Source organism: Dendrobates tinctorius, unplaced genomic scaffold (genome assembly GCF_039654945.1).
Source record: "Dendrobates tinctorius isolate UK_male_01 unplaced genomic scaffold, ASM3965494v1 ptg000155l, whole genome shotgun sequence".
NCBI classification, from domain to species: domain Eukaryota; kingdom Metazoa; phylum Chordata; class Amphibia; order Anura; family Dendrobatidae; genus Dendrobates; species Dendrobates tinctorius.
In genome coordinates this window covers 4,598,260-4,623,449 of record NW_027361822.1, presented here as the reverse complement: position 1 = coordinate 4,623,449, position 25,190 = coordinate 4,598,260, and the positions used below count along the sequence as shown (strand labels likewise).

The following is a 25,190-nucleotide window of genomic DNA, read 5'->3' as shown; positions in this document are numbered from 1 at the left end:
CTCAGTACATATCTGGGCTGCAGAATTATGACAATAAGTAATTTACTTTCTGTCATTTGTTTGCACGGTTTTCTAGATATTCTGAACAGAACGTCCAAGGGGGGGGTGTTATGGCATTGAAATGAGAACTAGTCGTAACCTCCTACTCTACTCCAAACATGCCCTCTATAGCAACAACCCCACCCTCCATAGCAACAGGCCCTCCCCGTCCACATGAAGAAGCCCTCATCACACAGTAACAAATCCTCCCCCTCTAGCAGCCTCACTGCAGAGAGCAGCTGCTCCTCCCCCAGACACACATCATCCTGCATTCTGGGACAGGCTGCTCCCATCAGTATTTGTGTCATTAGAGACACAGTGCTCACACATACACTGCACCAAATCTGCTGCTGTGTGAAGACATCAGTGACACAGAGCTGTCTCATTCACACAGCAGAGGCTTTGTCACACAACAGATTACATCAGTGACTGCCATCCCCTGTGCAGATTAGAAGCTGCAGACCCCCATCACTGGCCATCACACAGTCTGTTCTCACTGCTGCCAACAGCCTGGGACAGTGAGGGAAGAAATTACTGATAATGAGTTATGTATTGTAATCATGGAGTGGCTGAGAATACAGGATGATTTTCCCTCCTCACTAGTTTCACTTTCCATAGATCACTGTTCAGCGTGTGTCTGGGGGAGGAGCAGCTTCCTCTATTTTCCTACTAGGAGGTTACCTGTTTTTTTGTTCCCAGTCCCTAGTTCGTTTCGGGGATACCCTTCCCCCTACCTTTATGTCTTCATTTGGGTTTAGCCTAGGAAACATCTGTGGGTCTACTCACAAGGAATAGGTCATCCACTCCATCGTAGGGCTTCAGCCTAGTCCTAGTGCAGGGTCAGCTTCTTCCCCTTCTGTCCTAGTACTGAGTTGCAGATCCATAACAAGTTTACCTTGAAGCCAGAATTTGCTCCAAATGAGTCTAGGATCCTCAATATGGCAGAGATGGCTTGATCCGGCTTACAAATAAACAACATGTCGTCAGCAAAGGCTAGTAATTTAACTGATGTGTTTCCCACTGTAATTCTTTGGAAAGCAGGTACATTTTCAAGGGTTCTGAGGAGGGGGTCCAATGCTAGGTTGAATAATAATGGGGATAGTGGGCAGCCCTGTATTGTTTATGTAGAGTCGGGATGTGGGGTTTTTATATATTAGCTTGACTGCCTCGCAGAACCATGGACCAAAATTGTAAGTTTCTAGCAATTTATGCAAGTAGAGCCAAGATACTCAGTCAAAGGCCTTGTCGCATCAAGGCTGACCACAATGCTTTTCCTGTGTCTATGCATTCTGCGTGAGTATATCGCTCCTATCTCTGTCCTGATACTATACATGATAGATTTTCCGTGGATAAATCCCGTTTGGTGCAGCGATATTAGATCAGGAACCATCTGTTGGACTCTATTTGCCAAGATTTTTGTAAAGATTTTAAAATCGGAGTTGAGTAACAAGATTGAATCATAGAATCGTAGAGTTGGAAGAGACCTCCTGGGCCATCTGGTCCAACCCCCTGCTCAAAGCAGGATTCGCTAAATCATCCCAGACAGATGTCTGTCCAGCCTCTGTTTGAAGACTTCTATTGAAGAACTCACCACTTCTCGTGGCAGCCTGTTCTACGCATTGATCACTCTGTCAAAAAGTTTTTTCTAATATCTAATCTGTGTCTCCTCCCATTCAGTTTCATCCCATTGCTTCTAGTGTTTCCTTGTGCAAATGAGAATAAAGATGATCCTTCTACAATGTGACAGCCCTTGAGATATTTGTAGACAGCTATTAAGTCTCTTCTCAGTCTTCTCTTCTGCAAGCTAAACATTCCCAAATCCTGCAACCTTTCCTCATAAGACAGGATTTGCAGACCGGTCACCATTCTGGTCGCTCTTTTCTGAACTTGCTCCAGTTTGTTGATGTCTTTTTTAAAGTGTGGTGGCCAAAACTGGACACAGTATTCCAGATGAGGTCTGACCAAAGAGGAGTAGAGGGAAATAATGACTTCACGTGATCTAGGCTGTATGCTTCTGTTAATACATCCTAGAATTGCATTTGCCTTTTTTGCTGCTGCATCACACTATTGACTCATATTCAGTCTGTGATCTATTAGTATAACCAAGTCTTTTTCACATGTGCTGTTGCTTAGCCCTATTCCTCCCATTCTGTGTATGCTTTTTTCATTTTTATTGCCCAGATGTAGTACTTTGCATTTTTCCCTGTTAAAAACCATTCTGTTAGTTGCTGCCCACTGCTCCAGTTTATTTATATCTTTTTGAATCCTCTCGCTCTCTTCTCTAGTATTAGCTATCCCTCCTAGCTTTGTATCATCAGTAAATTTAATCAGTTTAACCTCAATTCCTTCATCTAAATCGTTGATAAAGATGTTGAACAATACAGGGCCCAGGACAGAGCCCTGTGGTACCCCACTTGAGACATTCTTCCAACTGGATGTGCAGCCATTTACGACCACTCTTTGGGTCCGATCACTAAGCCAGTTATGAATCCACCTAACAGTCCATTCCATAGTTAGCCATTTTTTCAATAAGGATTGTGTGAGATACTTTGTCAAATGCTTTGCTGAAGTCAAGATATACTATATTTACAGCATTTCCCTGATCCACCCAATCAGTGATTCTGTCATAGAAGGAAATTAAGTTAGTCTGACATGACTTATTAGTCTATACCCATCGACCTGCAGGAGGTCTCTATCTGGTTTGGGCAACACAATAATATTAGTCTCATTAAACCGGTTGGCTCATTAAACCGGTTGGGTAATTGACCATCTCTCACTATTCCATTGAACAACTCGCATAGGTGTGGGTAATATTTTGTAATGCTCATTACCAAACCCATCCGGTCCAGGAGCTTTAGATATACTTAGAGTATTAAAGGTTTGCACCACCTCCGTTTAAATGATCTGTGTGTTAAGAGCTATTCTTTGTTCTTCTGTGATTGAAGGGGTAATGTTGCTCTGGAAAAAGTATGAGCCATCGTCGAGTCCCCATACACCCTCCTCTTATAAGAAGGTAAAAAAAAGTTTGGAAATCATTCACTATCTCCTCGTTTTTAGATGTTGTGTGGCCACTTTTTTGTGAATCCTATTTATCCTAGCTTGTGTTCTGAAGGGTGTAGCTTTGCTTTTGGTAGTCTAAATTATGCATTGCCCTTTTGTGTGCCAATGTGTCCACTACTTCTTTCGCCTCCAAGAATTTTTGTTTGTTAGTGACTAGTGATGTTTACTGACATGCTAATTATGCATTGTCTAGGCCAGATAGTTAGTTCACTTCAAAAACAGAGAAGGAAAAACTATGCAAATAGAATAAATAATCAAGTAATGTTACTTTATCTCATCTCCATTCTTACCCTTTATGTAAATACTGAATGAAGGACACTTGTTAATTATAAAAAGAGGTTATATGCCTCTATAGAGACATCTATATAAGACATCCAAAAATCCAGGGACTCTACAGGACTGTAGCCAATACATCATGACTACATCACGAGGGACAAAGATTTATTCTACAGGATGCCATCTTAGGGGACTTAGGTCCCGGCTGGAAGAATACAGATCTGTTCCATTGACCATCACTGAACCATGGATATTTTAGGAGAAAATCAGGATTGGTACCCGCTGGTTGCCTGGCTCCATGGAGAAGTTTGGAGAAGCCAGGTTGTGACCCTCTGGTCAATTGACCTTGTACCTCAATGGACTGTCATCTCCCTAAGCTTGTTGTTACTTCATGTCTGTATGCATGCCAAAAGTGGGAAATCGACCCTAGAAGATGAATCCAGGTTACGACTCTCCGGTCAACTGGCCCTTGTACCTGAATGGACTGTCATCTTCCTATGCTTATCATTACCTCTTCTCTGTTTGCGTGAAACAGGTGGGGTAGTCGACCCTGGAAGATCTGAAGTAACAGCTGCCATTATCCCGGCGAGTCAGCGGACGGGTGAGGCTCTGCTTATGTAAATGCAGCCAAAATATTTCTGTTTCGTGATTCAATATGACAGCATATGGGACCCCACTTTTAACTTTTGATTATGTCCCCATTTTGTCTAAAACCAGCAGTGTAAGTGATAGAAGTACACATGGCTCCTCTCCATACACGTTAAACATACACGTCTCCGCTCCATACACACGCGGCTTTGCGCCGTACATTTCGTATACACGCGGTGCCTCTCTGTACACCTCGTACACATGTGGTTCCGCTCCGTACACGTCGTACACACATGGCTCCTCTCCGTATACATCATACACACACTGCTCTGCTTTGTACACCTCGTACACACACGGCTCCGCTCCGAACACCTCGTACACTCACGGCTCCGCTCCGTACACCTCATACACACACGGCTCCGCTACATCCACCCTGTAAACCACTCCTGACCTCACACATAAACTTCCCCTCATCCAGCACCATGACAACCAGCACAGCAGAGTCCTGCATACATTGACGCTGGTGATCATGTGACCTCTGACTCCTCCCCTTGATCCCCTGATCATGTGACCCCTGATCAATGTCCCTGCTCTGCCACCCAGCTGCTATGGGTCACCTGAGCAGGCGGGGGGCCTGTGCCAGCAGTGGGACCCCAACCCATCATCGCAAGTTCAACTGTATCAGCATCTAGCCGATACAACTGACCGCATTGATGAAAGGAGAATTACGCTTTCTCTCCCATCATCCCCATGTCAGCTTCTGATGTCATCGATGCCGACACTGACAGCGGGCGCAATGACATCACTACTTGTCGCCTGCGGTCCGGAGATGAGTGGGAACTCGGAAATACAGCTGAAAAAAGAGCAGCACCACATACCTGCCCAGGTCTCTGAACAAATGCACTACAGGATGCAGCCAGCCCATATAGCTAGATGTTGGCAACACAGGTGCAAAATACTAAATAAACAGCCACTCACAGCCTACAATCAATGGAGGAGGTGACTGCTTAGTATAGCTCGGAGCAGTGGAGGAACCAGGAGGAAGTGAGGTGAGTATTTATTATTTGTTTGATGGGAGTGCATTACACTATAGAGGCTGCATATGGGGGTGTATTATTAAGGGCTGTATTATACTATAGACTACGTCCTGGCTCCTCCTCCCCTCTTGACGCTGACGCCGCTCTGCATCGCTGGTTGCCGGGGTGACGGATGTGTCACTTCCGGTTTTGCGGCCTGCCCACTTCCGGTTTAACCGGTATATATATTTTACCTTCATTTCACCTCTCATGGCCCCTGAGGAAGGATCTAAAAATCTGAAACGTGCGTTCGGGTGGGTGCCTGACCTGTATCCCTGTGTCTCCTTGCCGATTTGGAGGTAATATGAATGTCTGTTAATTAAACAATGCCGCTGCCTTATATGCTCTGGGGCACTATTGATACGTGTGTATCTGAACCATCTATAGTGCTCACCATGCCTGTTGCCCCAGGAGTATATACACTAATGTATGTTAGTATGCGATACATTTCTACTGCTGCCTTGCTGATACTGGGGCATTGTTACTATAGGCACATAATTTATTTAGTTATGGACTCTATTATGTCCATTGCCCCATATTAACACATGCTAATATCTGCCTATTGATGCTAATGCATGTTAATGCATGATATATTGTACCATTGTATCTTGGCTGGCTACATTTCTTTTGTCCCTCCTCAGCCTATTCATTTGATTTGGAAACTACATTTTACTATATGTGAGACATAGGTACTAGAGTTGAGCGAAACGGGTCGAAAAATTTCAAAAGTCGCCGACTTTTGGCAAAGTCAGGTTTCATGAAATGAAACCCGACCCTAGGATGAGGTCGGCCACGAGGTCGGCGACTTACGCTCCAAAGTCGCGTTTCAAAAGTTTGTTTTGCGCTCTTTTTCAGCCAATCAGGATCCACGGACACTGTGGGCAACGTGATGACATAGGCAGGGGTCACCACCATCTTTCAGAAGGGCATGCAAGTGATTGGCTTGCTTTGGTGGGCGTCACAGGGGTTATAAAAGGGCGTGCACGCCGACCGCCATCTTACTTCTGCCGATCTTAGCATAGGGAGAGGTTGCTGATTCTGTAGGGAGAGCGTTAGGCAGGGAAGAAGAAAAAAAAACTGCTTCTGCTGCTAGCGATTTTGCCTGTACAACACACCAGTCACTGTGTGTGCAGTGCAATGGGAGGCTATATTGTGGTGGATCAGCGGTGTTGGTTGTTAGGCTGCCTTCTAAGGCTTCCTGACAGCTGCATTGCTGTTTACCCACTGCTCTGCAAACTGCTTTTTTAAAAGCAATCCCAATTTTTTTTTTTGTCCTGCTGAGGTACTTAGCGTGCATTTTTTCACACCATACAGCGGTGTACGCTCCTCACACAGTACCGTGTAACGGCTGCTATCACAGCCACAGTGAAGCTATCTGTGTGTCACTGTGGAAGGATAAGTGGAGGACTTGTTCCGTTCTTACAGACCTACACTCTAGGGAGATTCCTATTCTGCCCAATTCTACATACACCTTGTAGTTTGTGATACACTAGCCAATTTCTGCCTGTGACATAGCGCTCTGATATTCAGTGGGCCTCACACAATCCAAAAGTGTCCAGTGTCCACTAGTGTGTGCAGAAATTCAAAATCTCCCTTATCCTGTAGTCACTTTTTTCACAGCTGTGCCATCGAGCCTGTGACATAGCGCTCTGATATTCAGTGGGCCTCACACAATCCAAAAGTGTCCAGTGTCCACTAGTGTGTGCAGAAATTCAAAATCTCCCTTATCCTGTAGTCACTTTTTTCACACCTGTGCCATCGAGCCTGTGACATAGCGCTCTGATATTCAGTGGGCCTCACACAATCCAAAAGTGTCCAGTGTCCACTAGTGTGTGCAGAAATTCAAAATCTCTGTGATCCTGTAGTCACTTTTTTCACACCTGTGCCATCGAGCCTGTGACATAGCGCTCTGATATTCAGTGGGCCTCACACAATCCAAAAGTGTCCAGTGTCCACTAGTGTGAGCAGAAATTCAAAATCTCTGTGATCCTGTAGTCACTTTTTTCACACCTGTGCCATCGAGCCTGTGACATAGCGCTCTGATATTCAGTGGGCCTCACACAATCCAAAAGTGTCCAGTGTCCACTAGTGTGTGCAGAAATTCAAAATCTCCCTTATCCTGTAGTCACTTTTTTCACACCTGTGCCATCGAGCCTGTGACATAGCGCTCTGATATTCAGTGGGCCTCACACAATCCAAAAGTGTCCAGTGTCCACTAGTGTGTGCAGAAATTCAAAATCTTCCTTATCCTGTAGTCACTTTTTTCACATCTGTGCCATCGAGCCTGTGACATAGCGCTCTGATATTCAGTGGGCCTCACACAATCCAAAAGTGTCCAGTGTCCACTAGTGTGTGCAGAAATTCAAAATCTCCCTTATCCTGTAGTCACTTTTTTCACACCTGTGCCATCGAGCCTGTGACATAGCGCTCTGATATTCAGTGGGCCTCACACAATTCAAAAGTGTCCAGTGTCCACTAGTGTGTGCAGAAATTCAAAATCTTCCTTATCCTGTAGTCACTTTTTTCACACCTGTGCCATCGAGCCTGTGACATAGCGCTCTGATATTCAGTGGGCCTCACACAATCCAAAAGTGTCCAGTGTCCACTAGTGTGTGCAGAAATTCAAAATCTCCCTTATCCTGTAGTCACTTTTTTCACAGCTGTGCCATCGAGCCTGTGACATAGCGCTCTGATATTCAGTGGGCCTCACACAATCCAAAAGTGTCCACTAGTGTGTGCAGAAATTCAAAATCTCCCTTATCCTGTAGTCACTTTTTTCACACCTGTGCCATCGAGCCTGTGACATAGCGCTCTGATATTCAGTGGGCCTCACACAATCCAAAAGTGTCCAGTGTCCACTAGTGTGTGCAGAAATTCAAAATCTCCCTTATCCTGTAGTCACTTTTTTCACACCTGTGCCATCGAGCCTGTGACATAGCGCTCTGATATTCAGTGGGCCTCACACAATCCAAAAGTGTCCAGTGTCCACTAGTGTGTGCAGAAATTCAAAATCTCCCTTATCCTGTAGTCACTTTTTTCACACCTGTGCCATCGAGCCTGTGACATAGCGCTCTGATATTCAGTGGGCCTCACACAATCCAAAAGTGTCCAGTGTCCACTAGTGTGTGCAGATATTCAAAATCTCTGTGATCCTGTAGTCACTTTTTTCACACCTGTGCCATCGAGCCTGTGACATAGCGCTCTGATATTCAGTGGGCCTCACACAATCCAAAAGTGTCCAGTGTCCACTAGTGTGTGCAGAAATTCAAAATCTCCCTTATCCTCTAGTGACATTTTTCACACCTGCGACATCGAGCCAGTGACATAGCGCTCTGATATTCAGTGGGCCTCACACAATCCAAAAGTGTCCAGTGTCCACAAGTGTCTGCAGAAATTCAAAATCTCCCCTGTCCTATAGACACCTTGTACCTTGTTTTACATTACTATACAGTTTTTTGGATTTTGTCTACATTTCTACCAAAAATGAGGAAGGCTGGTGGAAGAGGCCGTGGAATTGGGCGGGGGTTGGCAGCTGGTAATGATGGTGTTGGTGGTGGATCTGATGGTAGTGGCAAAAGCAAAATAGGACCGAATGCAGGAGGTGTTGAGCCTGCGTCATCGTCTGGCTCCACAAGGCCTCGAAGGCTTAGTTTTCTAGGAGTTGGCAAACCGCTTTTAAGGCCAGAGCTTCAGGAAAAAGTTTTGTCTTACGTTGCTGACTCAGCCTCCAGCTCTATCGCCTCCTCTTCTGAAGTTGTAAAAAATAAAAGCACTGAGTCGTCATTGGAGGCTCATGTTCATGAACCACACCTTTCCTTGTGTCCTTCACCCCAACCAAGATTGAAGGATGACGCAGGCCATACTACTGATAACTCCATGGAGCTGTTTTCACATACCATGCCTGGATTATCAAGTGAAATGGTGAATTACCCAGGCCAAGATGAATCTGACATGGAGTGCACTGATGCACAGCCGCTGATAGATGATTCTGCTGGTACATTCACTCAGAGCACTACATTGTCCTCGCAGTGTACAGATTCTGACCCTGATGAGACTCAGGTGCCCCTTCCCGCACACTATACCACCATACACAGTGACACAGAGGAAGGTGCACATGACATTGAAGAGGAGGTGATGGATGACCCAGTTGTTGACCCAGATTGGCATCCATTGGGGGAAGAGGGTGCTGCTTCCAATAGCTCTGATGAGGAGGAGCATCCACAGCAGACATCGACATCACAACAGCTGTTATCTGGCAGGCCCGGAGCACTCCAAAGACATGTTCCAAAAATCAAAAGAGTTGCAGGACAGCTTGTCCAGAGGGTCAAAAGATCACAGCTTGCTAGGCCGCAAAATGTCTGCCAAAGTAGGAAGAGTGCAGTGTGGCACTTTTTTGAACAAAATCCTCATGATCAGGCCAAGGTTATCTGTAAGAAGTGCGCAAAGACCTTTAGCCGAGGGAAAAATCTGAAAAATTTGAATACCAGTTGCATGCTTAGACATTTAACAAGCATGCACTTGCAAGCGTGGACACAACACCAAACCTCAAGTGCCACATGTGCAACTGATCACAAAGAAGGTAGTCAACAACGCTACATTGTTTCCCCCACTGTAAGCCCACCGGTTAGCACAGCAGCAAATGTTGAGGTGTCGTTGCAAGGCCACAGCAGTCAGGGAATCCCACTGTTATATCAACGAAATACTGAATCTAGGCCATCAGAAAGAACACCAACTCCATCACCATCATCAACCCTCTCTCAGTCCGCCCTGTCCACCGCTACTTCCACCATATGCAGCTCTCAAGTCCAGCTCACCCTCCCAGACACTATGAGTAGGTCAAGAAAGTACTCAGTCTCTCATCCGCGTACACTGGGTTTGAACGCCCACATTGCCAAACTAATCTCGTTTGAGATGATGCCCTATCGGTTGGTGGAAAGCGCAGCTTTCCGCGAACTCATGGCCTATGCAGTACCACGCTATGACCTACCCAGTCGCCACTTCTCTCGCAAAGCCATCCCAGCCCTCCACCATCATGTAAAAGACCGCATTGTCCATGCACTCAAGCAGTCAGTGAGTGGAAAGGTGCACCTCACAACTGATGCATGGTCCAGTCGGCATGGCCAGGGCCGTTACGTGTCCATCACTGCGCACTGGGTTAATGTGGTGGATGCAGGGTCCACAGGGGACAGCGGTGGTGGGACAGTGCTGCCTAGCCCACGGTATAGGAAACACTTGGCTGTAGGCGTTCGACCCTCCTCCTCCTCCTCCAGAAGCGAAAGCTCGTCCACAGAGCGCAGTCGTACGAGCACTCCATCTGCAGCTGCCACTGTTGCACACGAGGTGTCCCCCTATCAAGCAGCTAGTGGAAAGCGTCAGCAGGCTGTGTTGCAGATGATGTGTTTGGGCGACAGACACACCGCCGAGGTGCTGGCCGAGTACTTGAAGCGACAAACTGAGTCATGGCTGGGCAGTGTACATCTTGAGGCAGGCAAGGTAGTTAGTGATAACGGCCGTAATTTTGTGGCAGCCATAGCCCTTTCAAAACTCAGCCACATACCTTGCTTGGCTCATACCTTGAACCTGGTGGTGCAGTGCTTCCTCAAAAATTATCCGGAGTTAACAGCCCTGCTCCAGAAGGTGCGAAGACTGTGCGCGCACATCCGCCGGTCGCCTGTACACTCCGTTCGTATGCAGAAGCTGCAGCGATTGCTCCACCTTCCCAACCACCGCCTCATTATCGACATTGCAACAAGGTGGAACTCCACCCTGCACATGGTGGAGCGGCTGTGCGAGCAGAGGCAGGCCATAATGCATTTGTGGGAGGATACACGGCCAGGCACTTTGAGAGCAGACATGGAGTTGACAGGTGTGCAGTGGTCGAAGCTGAAAGACCTCTGTAAAGTCTTTCAGTGTTTTGAGGAATGCACACGGCTGGTAAGCGCAGACGACGCCATCCTAAGCATGAGCATCCCACTTATGCGTCTGCTCATGCAAACTTTGACGCACCTTAAGGAGCAGGCGTCTGCAGCCAATGTTGATGAGGAGGAAGAGGAGGAGGGAATCCTTGATGACATTCAGCCATTGTCTGCTCAGGGACCTCTCCTGGACAAGGTGGAGGAAGAAGAGGAGGAGGAGGAGGATGATGGGGATGATTACTTAGGGGAGGAGGATGCATCTCGTGGGGCAAGTGAAAATGTTGGCGTGGCAAGGTCTGGTACAGGGTTTGTGCGTGACTGGAGGGATGTGGATTTGCCAGAAAGTGCTCCTCCACCCAGCACTCGCAGTGCATCATTGACACCGGGAACATTGGCCCACATGTCAGATTATGCCTTGCAGATCCTAAAAAGGGACCCCTGCATTGCCAAAATGATGAACGATGACGACTACTGGTTGGCCAGCATCCTGGATCCACGCTATAAAGGCAAATTACAAAACATCATGCCACAGGAGAACCTTGACCTAATATTGGCTAATAAACAAACAACTCTGGTAAATCGGTTGCTTGAGGCATTCCCAGCACACAGCAGCGGTGATGGTTCTCACACGAGCCGTACGGGCCGGGGGCAGCTTGGCAGAGGTGTTCATGGTGCACACAGCAGAAGTGGCGTTGGAGACAGGGGTTTCATGACAATGTTGTGGACTGATTTTTCAAGTACCGCTCACACAACTGGTAATACTGCATCGATGGAAAGTGACAGGAGACAGCAGTTGTCAACTATGGTTACAAACTACTTTTCCTCCCATATCGATGTTCTCCCACACAGGTCATTCCCCTTTGATTATTGGGCCACTAAACTGGACACCTGGCCTGAATTGGCACAATATGCCTTACAGGAGCTCGCTTGCCCAGCTGCAAGTGTGCTATCGTAAAGAGTCTTCAGTGCAGCTGGATCAATCCTGACAGAAAAAAGGACCCGTCTGTCAACCCAAAATGTGGATGATCTAACCTTCATTAAAATGAACCATGCATGGGTTTCCAAGGATTTTGTCCCACCCTCCCCTGATGACACATAGGGTGACAGAAAAATGGCTTGCTTTGGTCCACCTCTTCCTGGGACTTGACCTATTTCGCCTTTTGCATCAGCTGAATGTCCAACATCAACATATGCCACTTTCTAAAACTCCCTAACTGTGCTGCCTCCCCCCCATGGCCGGGGTCACCACCTAGCGCACGACACCGTGCGAGTGCCGTTGCCCTGGACAGGTGGGTAGGCCGACTCTTGGGCGCGGGCACTGGCACAGGGTCCCTCATAGTGCAATCAAGTGTCTCTGACGGTGGTGGTGCACACCCGCCGTCAGACACACCGCCGTACTATGAGGGGCCCAGTGCCAGTACCGACGCCCACGAGTGGGCCCCCCTTGCTTGGCCAGGGCCCCAGCATTTGCAATCTTTACCTCTCCCTGCTCCTCCGCTGTGTAGTCTGGGCCGTCAAATCCATACTGTGCCTGACACCGTCTGAGCCTGCCTCCTGATGTATAGACATATATTTTGAATGTGTACGCAATCCATACATGTTATCCTGGGATACGGTACCCTTTCTCACCTTTGTGCAATCACGTGCAAGCCATACTGGGCCTAACACCGTCTGAGCCTGCCTCCTGATGTATAGACATATATTTTGAATGTGTACGCTATCCATACATGTTATCCTGGGATACGGTACCCTTTCTCACCTTTGTGCAATCACGTGCAATCCATACTGGGCCTAACACCGTCTGAGCCTGCCTCCTGATGTATAGACATATATTTTGAATGTGTACGCTATCCATACATGTTATCCGGGTATACGGTACCCTTTCTCACCTTTGTGCAATCACGTGCAAGCCATTCTGGGCCTAACACCGTCTGAGCCTGCCTCCTGATGTATAGACATATATTTTGAATGTGTACGCTATCCATACATGTTATCCGGGTATACGGTACCCTTTCTCACCTTTGTGCAATCACGTGCAAGCCATACTGGTCCTAACACCGTCTGAGCCTGCCTCCTGATGTATAGACATATATTTTGAATGTGTACGCTATCCATACATGTTATCCGGGGATACGGTACCCTTTCTCACCTTTTTGCAATCACGTGCAAGCCATGCTGGGCCTAACACCGTCTGAGCCTGCCTCCTGATGTATAGACATATATTTTGAATGTTTACGCTATCCATACATGTTATCCGGGGATACGGTACCCTTTCTCACCTTTGTGCAATCACGTGTAATCCATACTGGGCGTGAGAACGGCTGGCGAGCTGTTAAGCAAGCTACAGCACCTGTGGTTTGCACAAGTAAGTTTTTCATTTTTTCAGGAATGACGGTTAGGCCTAATTCCGGAACTGCGGTTGACCTGCACTTACTGGGAAATCATCGTTCGCGGGTAATAATTGTAATCAGTGATCCCCATCACTAACGTTGTTCAGCGGGTTATCTGCACCTGTAAGCGACAAACGCTGGCCTTTTCAGTGTAGCGCACATGCAGCCACGGACATGTAAGGGCATGACACACCAGTTATTGGCCAATCTCATGTGCCAGAGCCTCACGTGTCCCTCTAGTAAGCCGGACTCGGACCGTGGGGCATAACGGAGTCTCGTTCATTAACGGAATTAAGCTTGCATTGTGTGCATCTGTTCTGTAGCTGGCATGGTTGAGGTTTCCCAGGTGGAGTCGAATTTAACCGTAGGCTCCACTCCTGGTGGTGCCCTTCTGGACATTCCTTTAAGGTTCAGCTTTGCAACCATACTGCCCACGTAAAACAAACACTTTGCCTTCATGAACGCTGTTTGGAGGGTCATGACTCGTGGGAATAACGCCGCCCAATCAGTTAACCTGCTAGAGAGATCCTTCGTTGCTCCCAAGCATCACATCACACTCCCTAGGAGGAAGGTAATGCCACTGTGGCGACCGTACTCCTGGGGGCGACACAAGTGCACTGATGCCCAGCCACTGCTCGATGAATCTGCTGGTACATTGACCCAGACCACTACATTCCCCTCGCACGCTACACGGCCTGAATCTGACCCTGATGAAACTCAGGTTACCCTTCCCATATACAGTTCCATCTTACACAGTGACAAAGAGGAAGCTGTAGATGAAAGTGCAGGTTCGGCCCACCCGCCATCAGACACACCACCGTACTATCAGGGGCCCTGTGCCAGTGCCGTCACCAACGAGTGGGCCCCCCCTGCTTGCTCAGGATCACAGCACTTGCAAGGTTGAAATACTGTGCAGTGAGATGGAAGATGGGGACGACGAGGAGTCCAGACTAGTACAGGAATTCCATAGCGAGGAGACTTATTTGATTGTTTTCAATGTTGGGACAGCAATTTTTGGGGAGCACTATACTTTGGAGAATGATAGATGGGGCCCACCATACACTGGAACATTCCAAAGGTGGACATCAGACACTGGAGCAGCATTTACAGGGCCCATTATTCACTAGAGCATTAGAAATGGGGCCCATTATGTTTGGAGCATTATTTGGGCCCATAAGACAGTGGAGCTTCATCCATGGGGACCAACATATACTGTAGCATTATGTGGAGCTCATCATATACTGTTTCAAACATTATATGGGACCAATGATTCTGTATGGAGAAATAGATGGGCCTCGTCATGAGATGTAAAAAGTGAAGTATTTTTCATTGTACTATACCGCTATTTCTCTGCCGTATCGGAGCATGATGAGTTGTGGTATGTGTTAAAGGGGCGCTCTTTCGCCCAGGGCACATGAAAACCTGGAGCCAGCCCTACCCCCCCACAACTTTAGCCAAATAACCCCCATTTTTCAGTGCGTAACTTGTATTATGAAGTTAATTAAGGTTGACAAGCTTAAGTAAGAAGAATTGATGCTTTGGCATTCAAAGGAGCACTCTAGGTGTGTTTCCTGTCCTCCTCTCACTGCCGACTTTTATTCCCCATTGACTTACATTGGGTTTCGTGTTTCGGGACGACCCCGACTTTTCCCTATAATCGGCCGATCTTGCTCGACCCGACTTTTGGAAAAGTCGGGTTTCACGAAACGAAACTCGACCCTGAAAAACCAAAAGTCGCTCAACTCTAATAGGTACTACTAGTCTTTGCACCTTTCTTTACATCTCTTGTGATTTGGATTTATTACACTCTCTGCTCACTACCCTCCTGTCCCTGTACATTTGTCTGCCTATTTAATAAAACCTATTTTTATAGTGATTTGTGGACTGCTTGGTCGTGTTTTTTGAGGTTCCCTCACAATCTTTGTCATTATACTATAGAGACAGCCTATGGGGGTGTATTTTATTAAGTACTGCATTATACTATAGAGGCTACATATGGAGGTGCATTAAACTATAAAGGCTGCATTACACTATAGAGTCTGCCTATTAGAGCGCATTACGCTATAGAGGCTGCCTATGGGGGTGCATTATATTAAGGGCTACATTATGCTAAAGAGTCTGCCTATGGTGGTGCATTATATTAGGGGCTACATTATACTATAGAGGCTGCCTATGGGGTGCATTACATTAGGGGCTGCATATCTTGTCCGTGGTCATTATCAGACTACATGAAGGAAGCAAACAGGCAACTTATGGACACACGCTACTATAGAAAATTGGAGTCGGATCCTACACAGGACTATTACAAGGAACTAAACAAGTTGGTTTCTTGTCTGTCTGACCAGTCCATAAGAGCTGGCGATGACCTGATACCAGAGACTCCAAGAATAGGGACATTCTACATGCTTCCCAAAATCCACAAATCTGGAAATCCAGGAAGACCAATTATTTCATGTGTGGGCACCCTCACTGAGCAGGTATCTGGATGGGTAGAGGGTATTCTTAAACCACTGGTGAAGGATACATCCAGCTACATTCAGGACACAACTGACCTATTGAATAAACTAGCAGCAATAGGTCCTCTACCAGAAGGAACCATCCTGGCCACCATGGATGTGGAATCTTTGTACTCTAATATCCCACACCAAGATGGTTTAAATGCCTGCAAATTCTTCATGGAAAACACAGGGACTGATGCTGATGCTGTGGTGAAACTTATAAAATTCATCCTCACCCACAATTACTTTGAATTTGACAACAGGATCTATCTACAGGAGACTGGCACAGCTATGGGAAGTAAAATGGCTCCACAGTATGCAAATCTTTTCATGGCAAAGCTTGAAAGCGACTTTTTGTCCTCATGCCCCATCAGGCCCCTGGCCTACTACTGCTTCATTGATGATATTTTAATCATCTGGACGGAGTCTGAGCAACAGCTAAAGACGTTCCACGAACAGTTTAATCAATTTCATCCCACCATCAATTTAACCCTCAACTACTCCAGTACTGAGATTAATTTTTTGGACACCATCATTAAGCTAAAAAACAATGAAATAGAGACATCCCTGTATCAGAAGCCAATCGACGTCCAACATACCTTAAATGGGACAGTTTCCATCCAAAGCACATAAAGAACTCTATTATCTATAGCCAAGCCATCAGATACAATCGTATATGTTCCAACCCCATGGATAGAGACAAACACCTTGGTCGCCTCAAAAAGACCTTTTTGAATCAGGGTTACCATCCAAGAACAATTGAAAACCAAATTACAAGAGCCACCAGATTGTCAAGGAATCACCTGCTAAATTACAAAGCTAAAGAAGAAAATAACCGAGTGCCTCTAGTAGTCACCTACAACCCAAATCTGGAGGTGCTAAGGGGAGCTGCACGGAAATTACAACCTTTACTACAAAAAGATGCCCGATTGAAATCCATTTTTCCAGACCCCCCACTGCTGTGTTTTAGGCAGCCCCCAAATTTAAGAAGCATCATTGTCAGAAGCTCCCTGTCCTCTCCAACAGCTGCAGGAACCTTTCCTTGCAACCAGAAAAAATGTAAAACCACGGACAACATAAAGATCCCCAACTCACATCAGGACTACAAGATCCCAGGTACTTTCACCTGCATTACATCTAATGTGGTGTACTTAATTATTTGTACTAAATGTCCAACTGGGGGTCTGTATGTGGGGGAGACAGGGCAAAAGCTTAGAACAAGGATGAATGCTCATCGTCACACAATAAGAGAAAAAAGAATGGATCTACCTGTGGCAAAACATTTCTGTATCCCTGATCACAGCAGCGTGGATATGAAATTACTGGTATTGAAAGGTAACTTCAATTCTCAGAGAGAGAGACGAGTTTGGGAGTACAAATTTATGACGAACTTTGACACTCTCAGTGCTGGAATGAATGTGTCGCATGGATTTATGTCTTTTTACATCAATTAAGGAATTTCCTTTTAAAACCGTGTGAGGGCATCACAACACAGAACTAGACCCCAATCAGAGGACCATAAAACATCCGGACTCCTTATCTATGAACTGGTCCAATGTTTATATTTATGTTTCTCCCTCTCCCATATTGATAGTTCTGCTTCACGTCACTTGTCTTATCTATTGCATTTTTTCTAGGCTGTTTTGTGCATAAATATGTGACTTCAGATTTTGTATTAGTCTAGCCTGATGAAGAGACCTGAGTAGTCTCGAAGGCTTGCAATGTGTTACCATCTTTTCAGTTAGCCATTAAAAGGTATCAACTACTGAGGACTCTCAATCCTGAATATTTTTTTAGGTGCAGTAATAGGGACACATACGGCAGCAGTGGCTCAGCATTGGGATATCAGGTGCAGTAATAGTTACACATACGGCAGCAGCGGTTCAGCATTGGGGTATCAGGTGCAGTAATAGGGACACATACGGCAGCAGCGGCTCAACATTGGGATATCAGGTGCAGTAATAGGGACACATACAGCAGCAGCGGCTCAGTATTGGGGTATCAGCAGGATGAGGAGTTTGTGCAGGTTGGGAATAGTCCCATTGGGGCCAGTGTTGAAAATATGAGAAGTGAAATGTGTCTTTCTTGTAATCTTTGCAGATAAGTCCTGGCTGGAGAAGTTGTCATGTTGTTCTGGGCCAGATGGAAACAACGTGAAAAGTGAACGGTTCCATCAGAAATGTCAGCGGTAAGCCATCATCTATAACTGTGCTGTAATCACTTATATGTTTTGTAGGACTGGTATTTACCACTGACCATATGGCGGTAATATCAATATTAGCCGTTATATAGAGATTATTTTCAGTAACATCGCAGTCATCTGCAGAGGTTCTCCTCCACTATTAGGAGGCGTGACCGAGTTGTAATCAAAGTTACCTGATTAGGGGCCCACTCAGCTTTGCCCCCCCTGGACCAAAACCCTAGCTACGCCTCTGAGCAGTGCCTAACACGCCATCGAACGCTGGGGTCATTAGATGATCTCGGGATGAAATGGCATCCATAGGCACCCTCAATGACAATCTTGGGGGCTTTGATAGTGTTAAAGGGGGAGTTTTGGCCCACTTTTAAGCACTTAGCTGCTTCTGTCGGCCTAAATCGGTTCAAGAACTGGTCAAGGCCAATGCCACAGGGCGTCAGCTGTCAAAGGATTTTTGCGTATCAGCGCTCATTAAAGGGTTAAAAAAGGTGAACTGTCCCTAATTAATTATCCAGCACCGATAATTTGTTAGGACACCTGTCAGTGATAACCCTGTCTGTGCTGGTATAATTATATGGGAGTTATTATTGTGATGAGGATAAATCTCATAACATTGTAGTCACATTAGTGAGATAGGAGCAATCCCACCCAAATCCATAAAAGGCGGCTCAGAAGTTATCCTTCCCCTCGACCACTCTCTGCTCGTTCTTCTTGACCTATCTGTAGCTTTCGATACGGTTGACCACCATCTTTTACTCTCTAGGCTCCAGTCACTAGGCATTAAGGACACTGCTCTCTCCAGGTTCTCTTCCTATCTCTCTGATCGCTCCTTCAGTGTTTTGTTCTCTGGCTCCACATCATCTCCTCTTCCTCTCACTGTCAGGGTACCTCAGGGCTCAGTCCGTGGCCCCATTCTTCTTTTCTCTCTACATGGCCCCAATTGGACAGACCATCAGCAGATTTGGCTTTCAGTGCCATCTTTATGCTGATGACACACAACTATACACGTCTTCCCCCGACCTTACCCCCGCAGTACTACAGAACGCCAGTGACTGTCTGTCCGCAGTCTCCAACATCATGTCCGCTCTCTATCTGAAACTCAACCTCTCCAAAACTGAACTTCTTCTGCTCCTGCCGTCTACTAACCTCCCTAAATCTGACATTTCCCTCTCCGTGGGTGGTACCACAATAACACCCCGGCAGCAGGCGCGCTGTCTAGGCGTTATGTTTGACACCAATCTCTCCTTCACATCCCATATACAATCTCTTGCCCGCTCTTGCCGCTTACACCTATAGAACATCTCTAGAATCTGCCCTTTTCTCACCATGGAAACAACAAAAACCCTCACTGTAGCATTGATCCACTCCCGCCTGAATTACTGCAACGCTCTATTAATTGGCCTCCCCGTCACTCGACTATCCTCTCTCCAGTCCATACTTAATGCAGCAGCCAGGGTCGTCCATCTAGCTAATCGGTACTCTGACGTGTCCGCTCTTCGTCAGTCTTTACACTTGCTGCCCATTCATTATAGGATCCAATTCAAAGTACTTGTTCTTACCCACAAAGCTCTCCACAGTGCAGCACCCCCCTACATCTCCTCCCTCATTTCTGTCTATCGGCCTAACCGACTGCTGCGCTCTGCAAACGACTTTCGACTAACCTCTGCACCAATGGCGGATCTTAATAGGGGCGGATGGGGCGGTCGCCCCGGGCCCAAGGTTTTTTGGGGGCCCAGGGGCAGGGGCGGGCTCAGGCCCGGCGTCAGCACCCAGCGTACCCGGGCAAGTGCCGGGGCCCTGGCGTGACGGAAGGGCCACACACGGTGACACACTGTCTGACTGCTGGGGAATGCGACCTTGAATCTGAATCAGTGGCGCCGGCAGGAGACGCGTGCCATTAGCCAATCGCAGTCCAGCAGCAGCCCAGGAGTGTCGTTTGATTGGTGGAGACCGTGGAGAGCTCCCCTCCCCTGTCTCTTGTCACGTGTGCGACGCAGGGAGGAAGTGACGAGGCGGAGACAGGACGGGGCGGAAGGAGGAAGCAGGAGCTTGTGAAGTGTGCTGCGCGCCTCTCTCTGGACATGGAGGGACCGGGCGGTGACCGGACATCAGCGACGGGCGGCGCACTGTCGCACATCTTCTGACCTGAGTCCTGACACCTAGTGAGTGGCTGGCGCTGCGGCTCGCTGAGTGAGGCTCATCAGTCCTTGCTCCAACTCCAAGACAGTGAGTGGTGGAGCCGGCGGCTCCTGCTGCGGCAGCTCCAGCTGGCAGTGGCACCCGGGCCCAGGGGCTGTATATGATGAAGGGGGGGTGACTGGGGGCTGTATATGATGAAGGGGGGTGACTGGGGGCTGTATATGATGAAGGGGGGGTGACTGGGGGCTGTATATGATGAAGGGGGGGTGACTGGGGGCTGTATATGATGAAGGGGGGTGACTGGGGGCTGTATATGATGAAGGGGGGTGACTGGGGGCTGTATATGATGAAAGGGGGTGAGTGGGGGCTTCACAGGATGAAGGGGGGATGAGTGGGGGCTTCACATGATGAAGGGGGTGAGTGGGGCTGCACATGATGAAGGGGGGGTGAGTGGGGCTGCATATGATGAAGGGGGGGTGAGTGGGGCTGCACATGATGAAGTGGGGGATAAGTGGGGCTGCACATGATGAAGTGGGGGGTAAGGGGGACTGCACATGATGTGGGGGTAAAATTAACTGCACATGATGATGGGGGAGTGGGGCTGCACATGAAGTTGGGGGGGAAGGGGACTGCACATGATAAAATGGAAGGGGGGATAAGGGGCTGCAAATGATGAAGCGGCACTGCAGATGAAGTGAGTGGGTGATAGGGGACTGCAATGGATGAAGTAAGGGGACTTCAAATTAAAGTGGGGACATTAAAGTGGATCCCCTATGGCCAGGATCACGTTGGGCGATTTTGTGCGTATTGGCCATAGGCCTACAGCTTATGTGGAACGTCTTTTTAGGCCATGTTCACACGTGGTGGAATGGTGGCGGGTTTTCCGTATGGACCCGCAGCAAACCAAGTGCTGCGGTCCGTACGGCTGTCAATTCCCGCACGGGGACCGCAGCGCTCAGGTGGGAAGGGGGGTACAGGGGCCCAGGTTTTATGAACAGCCCGGGCCCATAGTCCACTTAATCCGCCACTGCTCTGCACTAATCTGTTCCTACCACTCCTGACTCCAAGACTTCTCCCACACTGCGCCAATCCTCTGGAATGTTCTACCCTAAGAAATCAGGACTATCCACAATTTGCATAGTTTCAGGCGCTCCCTCAAAACACACCTGTTCAGAGCGGCCTATCACGTTCACTAATCAAAGTCATTCTATGTGTAAGTGTGCATGTATAGCCCATTCACTATCTCCATCCATCCCTCACTCCCTCAAGATGGCTGGACCATCATTGTAAATACACCATTGTAAATACACACCTGTACTTTGTATCGCCCCCACCTCATTGTAGATTGTAAGCTCTCACGAACAGGGTCATCTTATTTTGCTTTAATTATTGTATTGTTAACGTTGTTATGTATGGCTTGTGTTTTGAAACTGTTAAACTGTAAAGCGCTGCAGAATGTGTTGGCGCTATATAAATAAAGATTATTATTATTATTATTATTCTTATCCAGCACCATGACACCGAGCACAGCAGAGTCCTGCATACACTGAGGCCCCTGATCACGTGACCCCTGACTCCTCCCCTCCTGTGACCTCACCACAGGTCCTGTGCGCACAGAGCAGCCATATATGTGGTGTGCGGCTCTGCAGGTGGAGGTAGGTGCTGGAGATTCCCCATTACTGGGCACAGGGGGCAGGGGACATTAACCCCCTCAGTGCTGCGGTCCCATTCCAGGAGACAGAACGTGTTCCCGTCTGTGTCGCTATATCAGGGTCTCTGTCTGTATTGGATTACTTTGGGTCACTTCCCTCCTGACGGCGCTCGCTGCTCTGTTACTGTACAGTCTCCATTATGGTCATCGCCCGCTCCATGTTGTCACTGTCAGGAGATATTATCTGTTACTGACGTCCCAATTTCTGTGGATGTTCCCTTCACTTTATAACTTTGTGTCTTGTTTTTATGAAATATTTAATAAAGATTCATATCTTTTAGATTTGTTCTGTGTTTTTGTCCCCGGATTGGAGATATTCTGTGAAAAATCCCTGTGTGTGACTATAGTGGGACTGTGTGTTATACTGGGGGCAGGACGGGGCCATGACTGGATGTAGTGATCATGTGAAGCCGGTAACAGCTCCGGAGATTTCTTACATGGGATCTTTATGATGTTACATCGTCATCTTCTCCCCATTCAGGTCCCTACAATATCGGATCCTCTCAGTGGAGATCTTCTATATAAGAGAATTCTCCTTAGTGACCCTACAAGGATGGATATGGACAGGGACAAGATGGCGGAGAGGATATTACACCTCACCCTAGAGATCCTCTTCCGGCTTACTGGAGAGGTGAGAGATTCTGATGACGTCACATTACATCATTCTTATCTATGGGAATAACAGATGGACAGAACTGGAGAGGTGAGGACTCTGGAAATGTCTGTAGTGAGATTTATTAATGTTTCTCTCCATAACCAGGATTACACAGTAGTGAAGAAGACCTCTAGTGAGCGCTGTCAGGCCCCTGTGTCTGAGGGATGGGGAAGACCCCTGAGCCCAATCACGGGGCCTCCACCTCACCCCCTGATACATGAGGACATCGATGACCAGAAGATCCTAGAACTCACCTACAAGATGATTGAGCTGCTGACTGGAGAGGTGACACTGCTGGGAATGCTGGGATATTATACAGTAACACTATGAAGGGATTGGGGGTGACGGTATCATTGTATGTGTCAGGTTCCTATAAGGTGTCAGGATGTCACCATCTATTTCTCCATCGAGGAGTGGGAGTATTTAGAAGGACACAAAGATCTGTACAAGGACGTCATGATGGAGGTTCCCCAGCCCCTCACATCACCAGGTAATAGACAGGACTAAATACACACGGCCTATAATTATCTGTATGTCAAGAATAAATTCAGTTCCTGTATGAGTTTCCTCCAGTTCTATCCAGTAAGAGGACAACACCAGAGAGATGTCCCCGTCCTCTTCTTCCACAGGACTGTAAACAAGAAATTCTCAATGTTCCTCCGGATCATCAGGTAGATTATTATAAATTTATATAGCACCATTTATTCCATGACGCTTTACATGTGAAAAGGGAAATATAGACAAGTACAATAAACATGTGCAAGACAAGGGACACACAAGTACAGAAGGAGAGAGGACCCTGCCCGCGAAGGCTCACAGTCTACAGGGATGGGTGAGGATACACTAGGAGAGGGTAGAGCTGGTTGTGCAGTGGTTCACTAGACTGAGGATCATTGCAGGCTGTAGGCTTGTCGGAACAGGCGGGTCTTCAGGTTCTTCTTGAAGGTTTCCGTTGAGAGTTGAGAGTCTGATGTGTTGTGGCAGAGAGTTCCAGAGTATGGGGGAGGCACGGGAGAAGTCTTGTATGCGGTTGTGGGAAGAAGAGATAAGGGGGAGTAGAGGAGGAGATCTTGAGAGGATCGAAGGTTGAGTGCGGGTAGGTACTGGGAGACCATGTCACAGATGTATGGGGAGACAGGTTGTGGATGGCTTTGTACAGTCATGGCCAAAAGTTTTGAGAATGACACAAATATTAATTTTTACAAAGTCTACTACTTCATTTTTTCTAATGGCAATTTGCATATACTCCAGAATGTTATAAAGAGTGATCAGCTTAACAGCAATTACTTGCAAAGTCAATATTTGCCTAGAAAATTAACTTTATCCCCCAAAACACATTTCAACATCATTGCAGCCCTGCCTTAAAAGGACCAGCTAACATCGTTTCAGTGATTGCTCCATTAACACAGGTGTGGGTGTTGATGAGGACAGGGCTGGAGATCAATCTGTCATGATTAAGTAAGAATGACACCACTGGACACTTTAAAAGGAGGCTGGTGCTTGGCATCATTGTTTCTCTTCTGTTAACCATGGTTATCTCTAAAGAAACACGTGCAGTCATCATTGCACTGCACAAAAATGGCCTAACAGGGAAGAGTATCGCAGCTAGAAAGATTGCACCTCAGTCAACAATCTATCGCATCATAAAGAACTTCAAGGAGAGAGGTTCCCTTGTTGCCAAAAAGGCTCCAGGGCGCCCAAGAAAGACCAGCAAGCGCCAGGACTGTCTCTTAAAAGTGTTTCAGCTGAGGGATCGGGCTACCAGCAGTGCAGAGCTTGCTCAGGAATGGCAGCAGGCAGGTGTGAGTGCATCTGCACGCACTGTGAGGCGTAGACTCTTGGAGCAAGGCCTGGTCTCAAGGAGGGCAACAAAGAAGCCACTTCTCTCCAGAAAAAACATCATGGACAGACTGATATTCTGCAAGAGGTACAGGGAGTGGACTGCTGAGGACTGGGGTAAAGTCATTTTCTCTGATGAATCCCCTTTTCGATTGTTTGGGACATCTGCAAAACGGCTTATTCGGAGAAGACCAGGTGAGCGCTACCACCAGTCTTGTCTCATGCCAACTGTCAAGCATCCTGAAACCATTCATGTGTGGGGTGGCTTCTCAGCCAAGGGAATGGGCTCTCTCTCAGACTTGCCTAAAAACACAGCCATGAATAAAGAATGGTACCAGAATGTCCTCCAAGAGCAACTTCTCCCAACCGTCCAAGAGCAGTTTGGCGATCAACAATGCCTTTTTCAACATGATGGAGCACCTTGCCATAAAGCAAAGGTGATAACTAAATGGCTCAGGGAACAAAACATAGAGATTTTGGGACCATGGCCTGGAAACTCCCCAGATCTTAATCCCATTGAGAACTTGTGGTCAATCATCAAGAGACGGGTGGACAAACAAAAACCTTCAAATTCAGACAAAATAAAAGCATTGATTTTGCAAGAATGGACTGCTATCAGTCAGGATTTGATCCAGAAGTTGATTGAGAGCATGCCAGGGAGAATTGCTGAGGTCCTGAAGAAGAAGGGTCAACACTGCAAATATTGACTTGCTGCATTAACTCATTCTAACTGTCAATATAACCTTTTGTTACTCATAATATGATTGCAATTATATTTCTGTATGTGATAAAACATCTGACAAACAC

General features: G+C 47.1%; 1 protein-coding gene across 1 annotated transcript in view; it reads left to right on the top strand.

Annotated features, from left to right (window-relative positions):
• Positions 1-25,190, top strand: part of LOC141051001 (uncharacterized) — a 160,711-nt gene that overhangs the window by 54,696 nt on the left and 80,825 nt on the right. Inside the window, 5 exon segments of the mRNA XM_073547780.1 lie at positions 22,371-22,390; positions 22,392-22,520; positions 22,650-22,829; positions 22,911-23,034; positions 23,118-23,215. Of these exon segments, the coding sequence (XP_073403881.1) occupies positions 22,371-22,390; positions 22,392-22,520; positions 22,650-22,829; positions 22,911-23,034; positions 23,118-23,215 (551 nt within the window).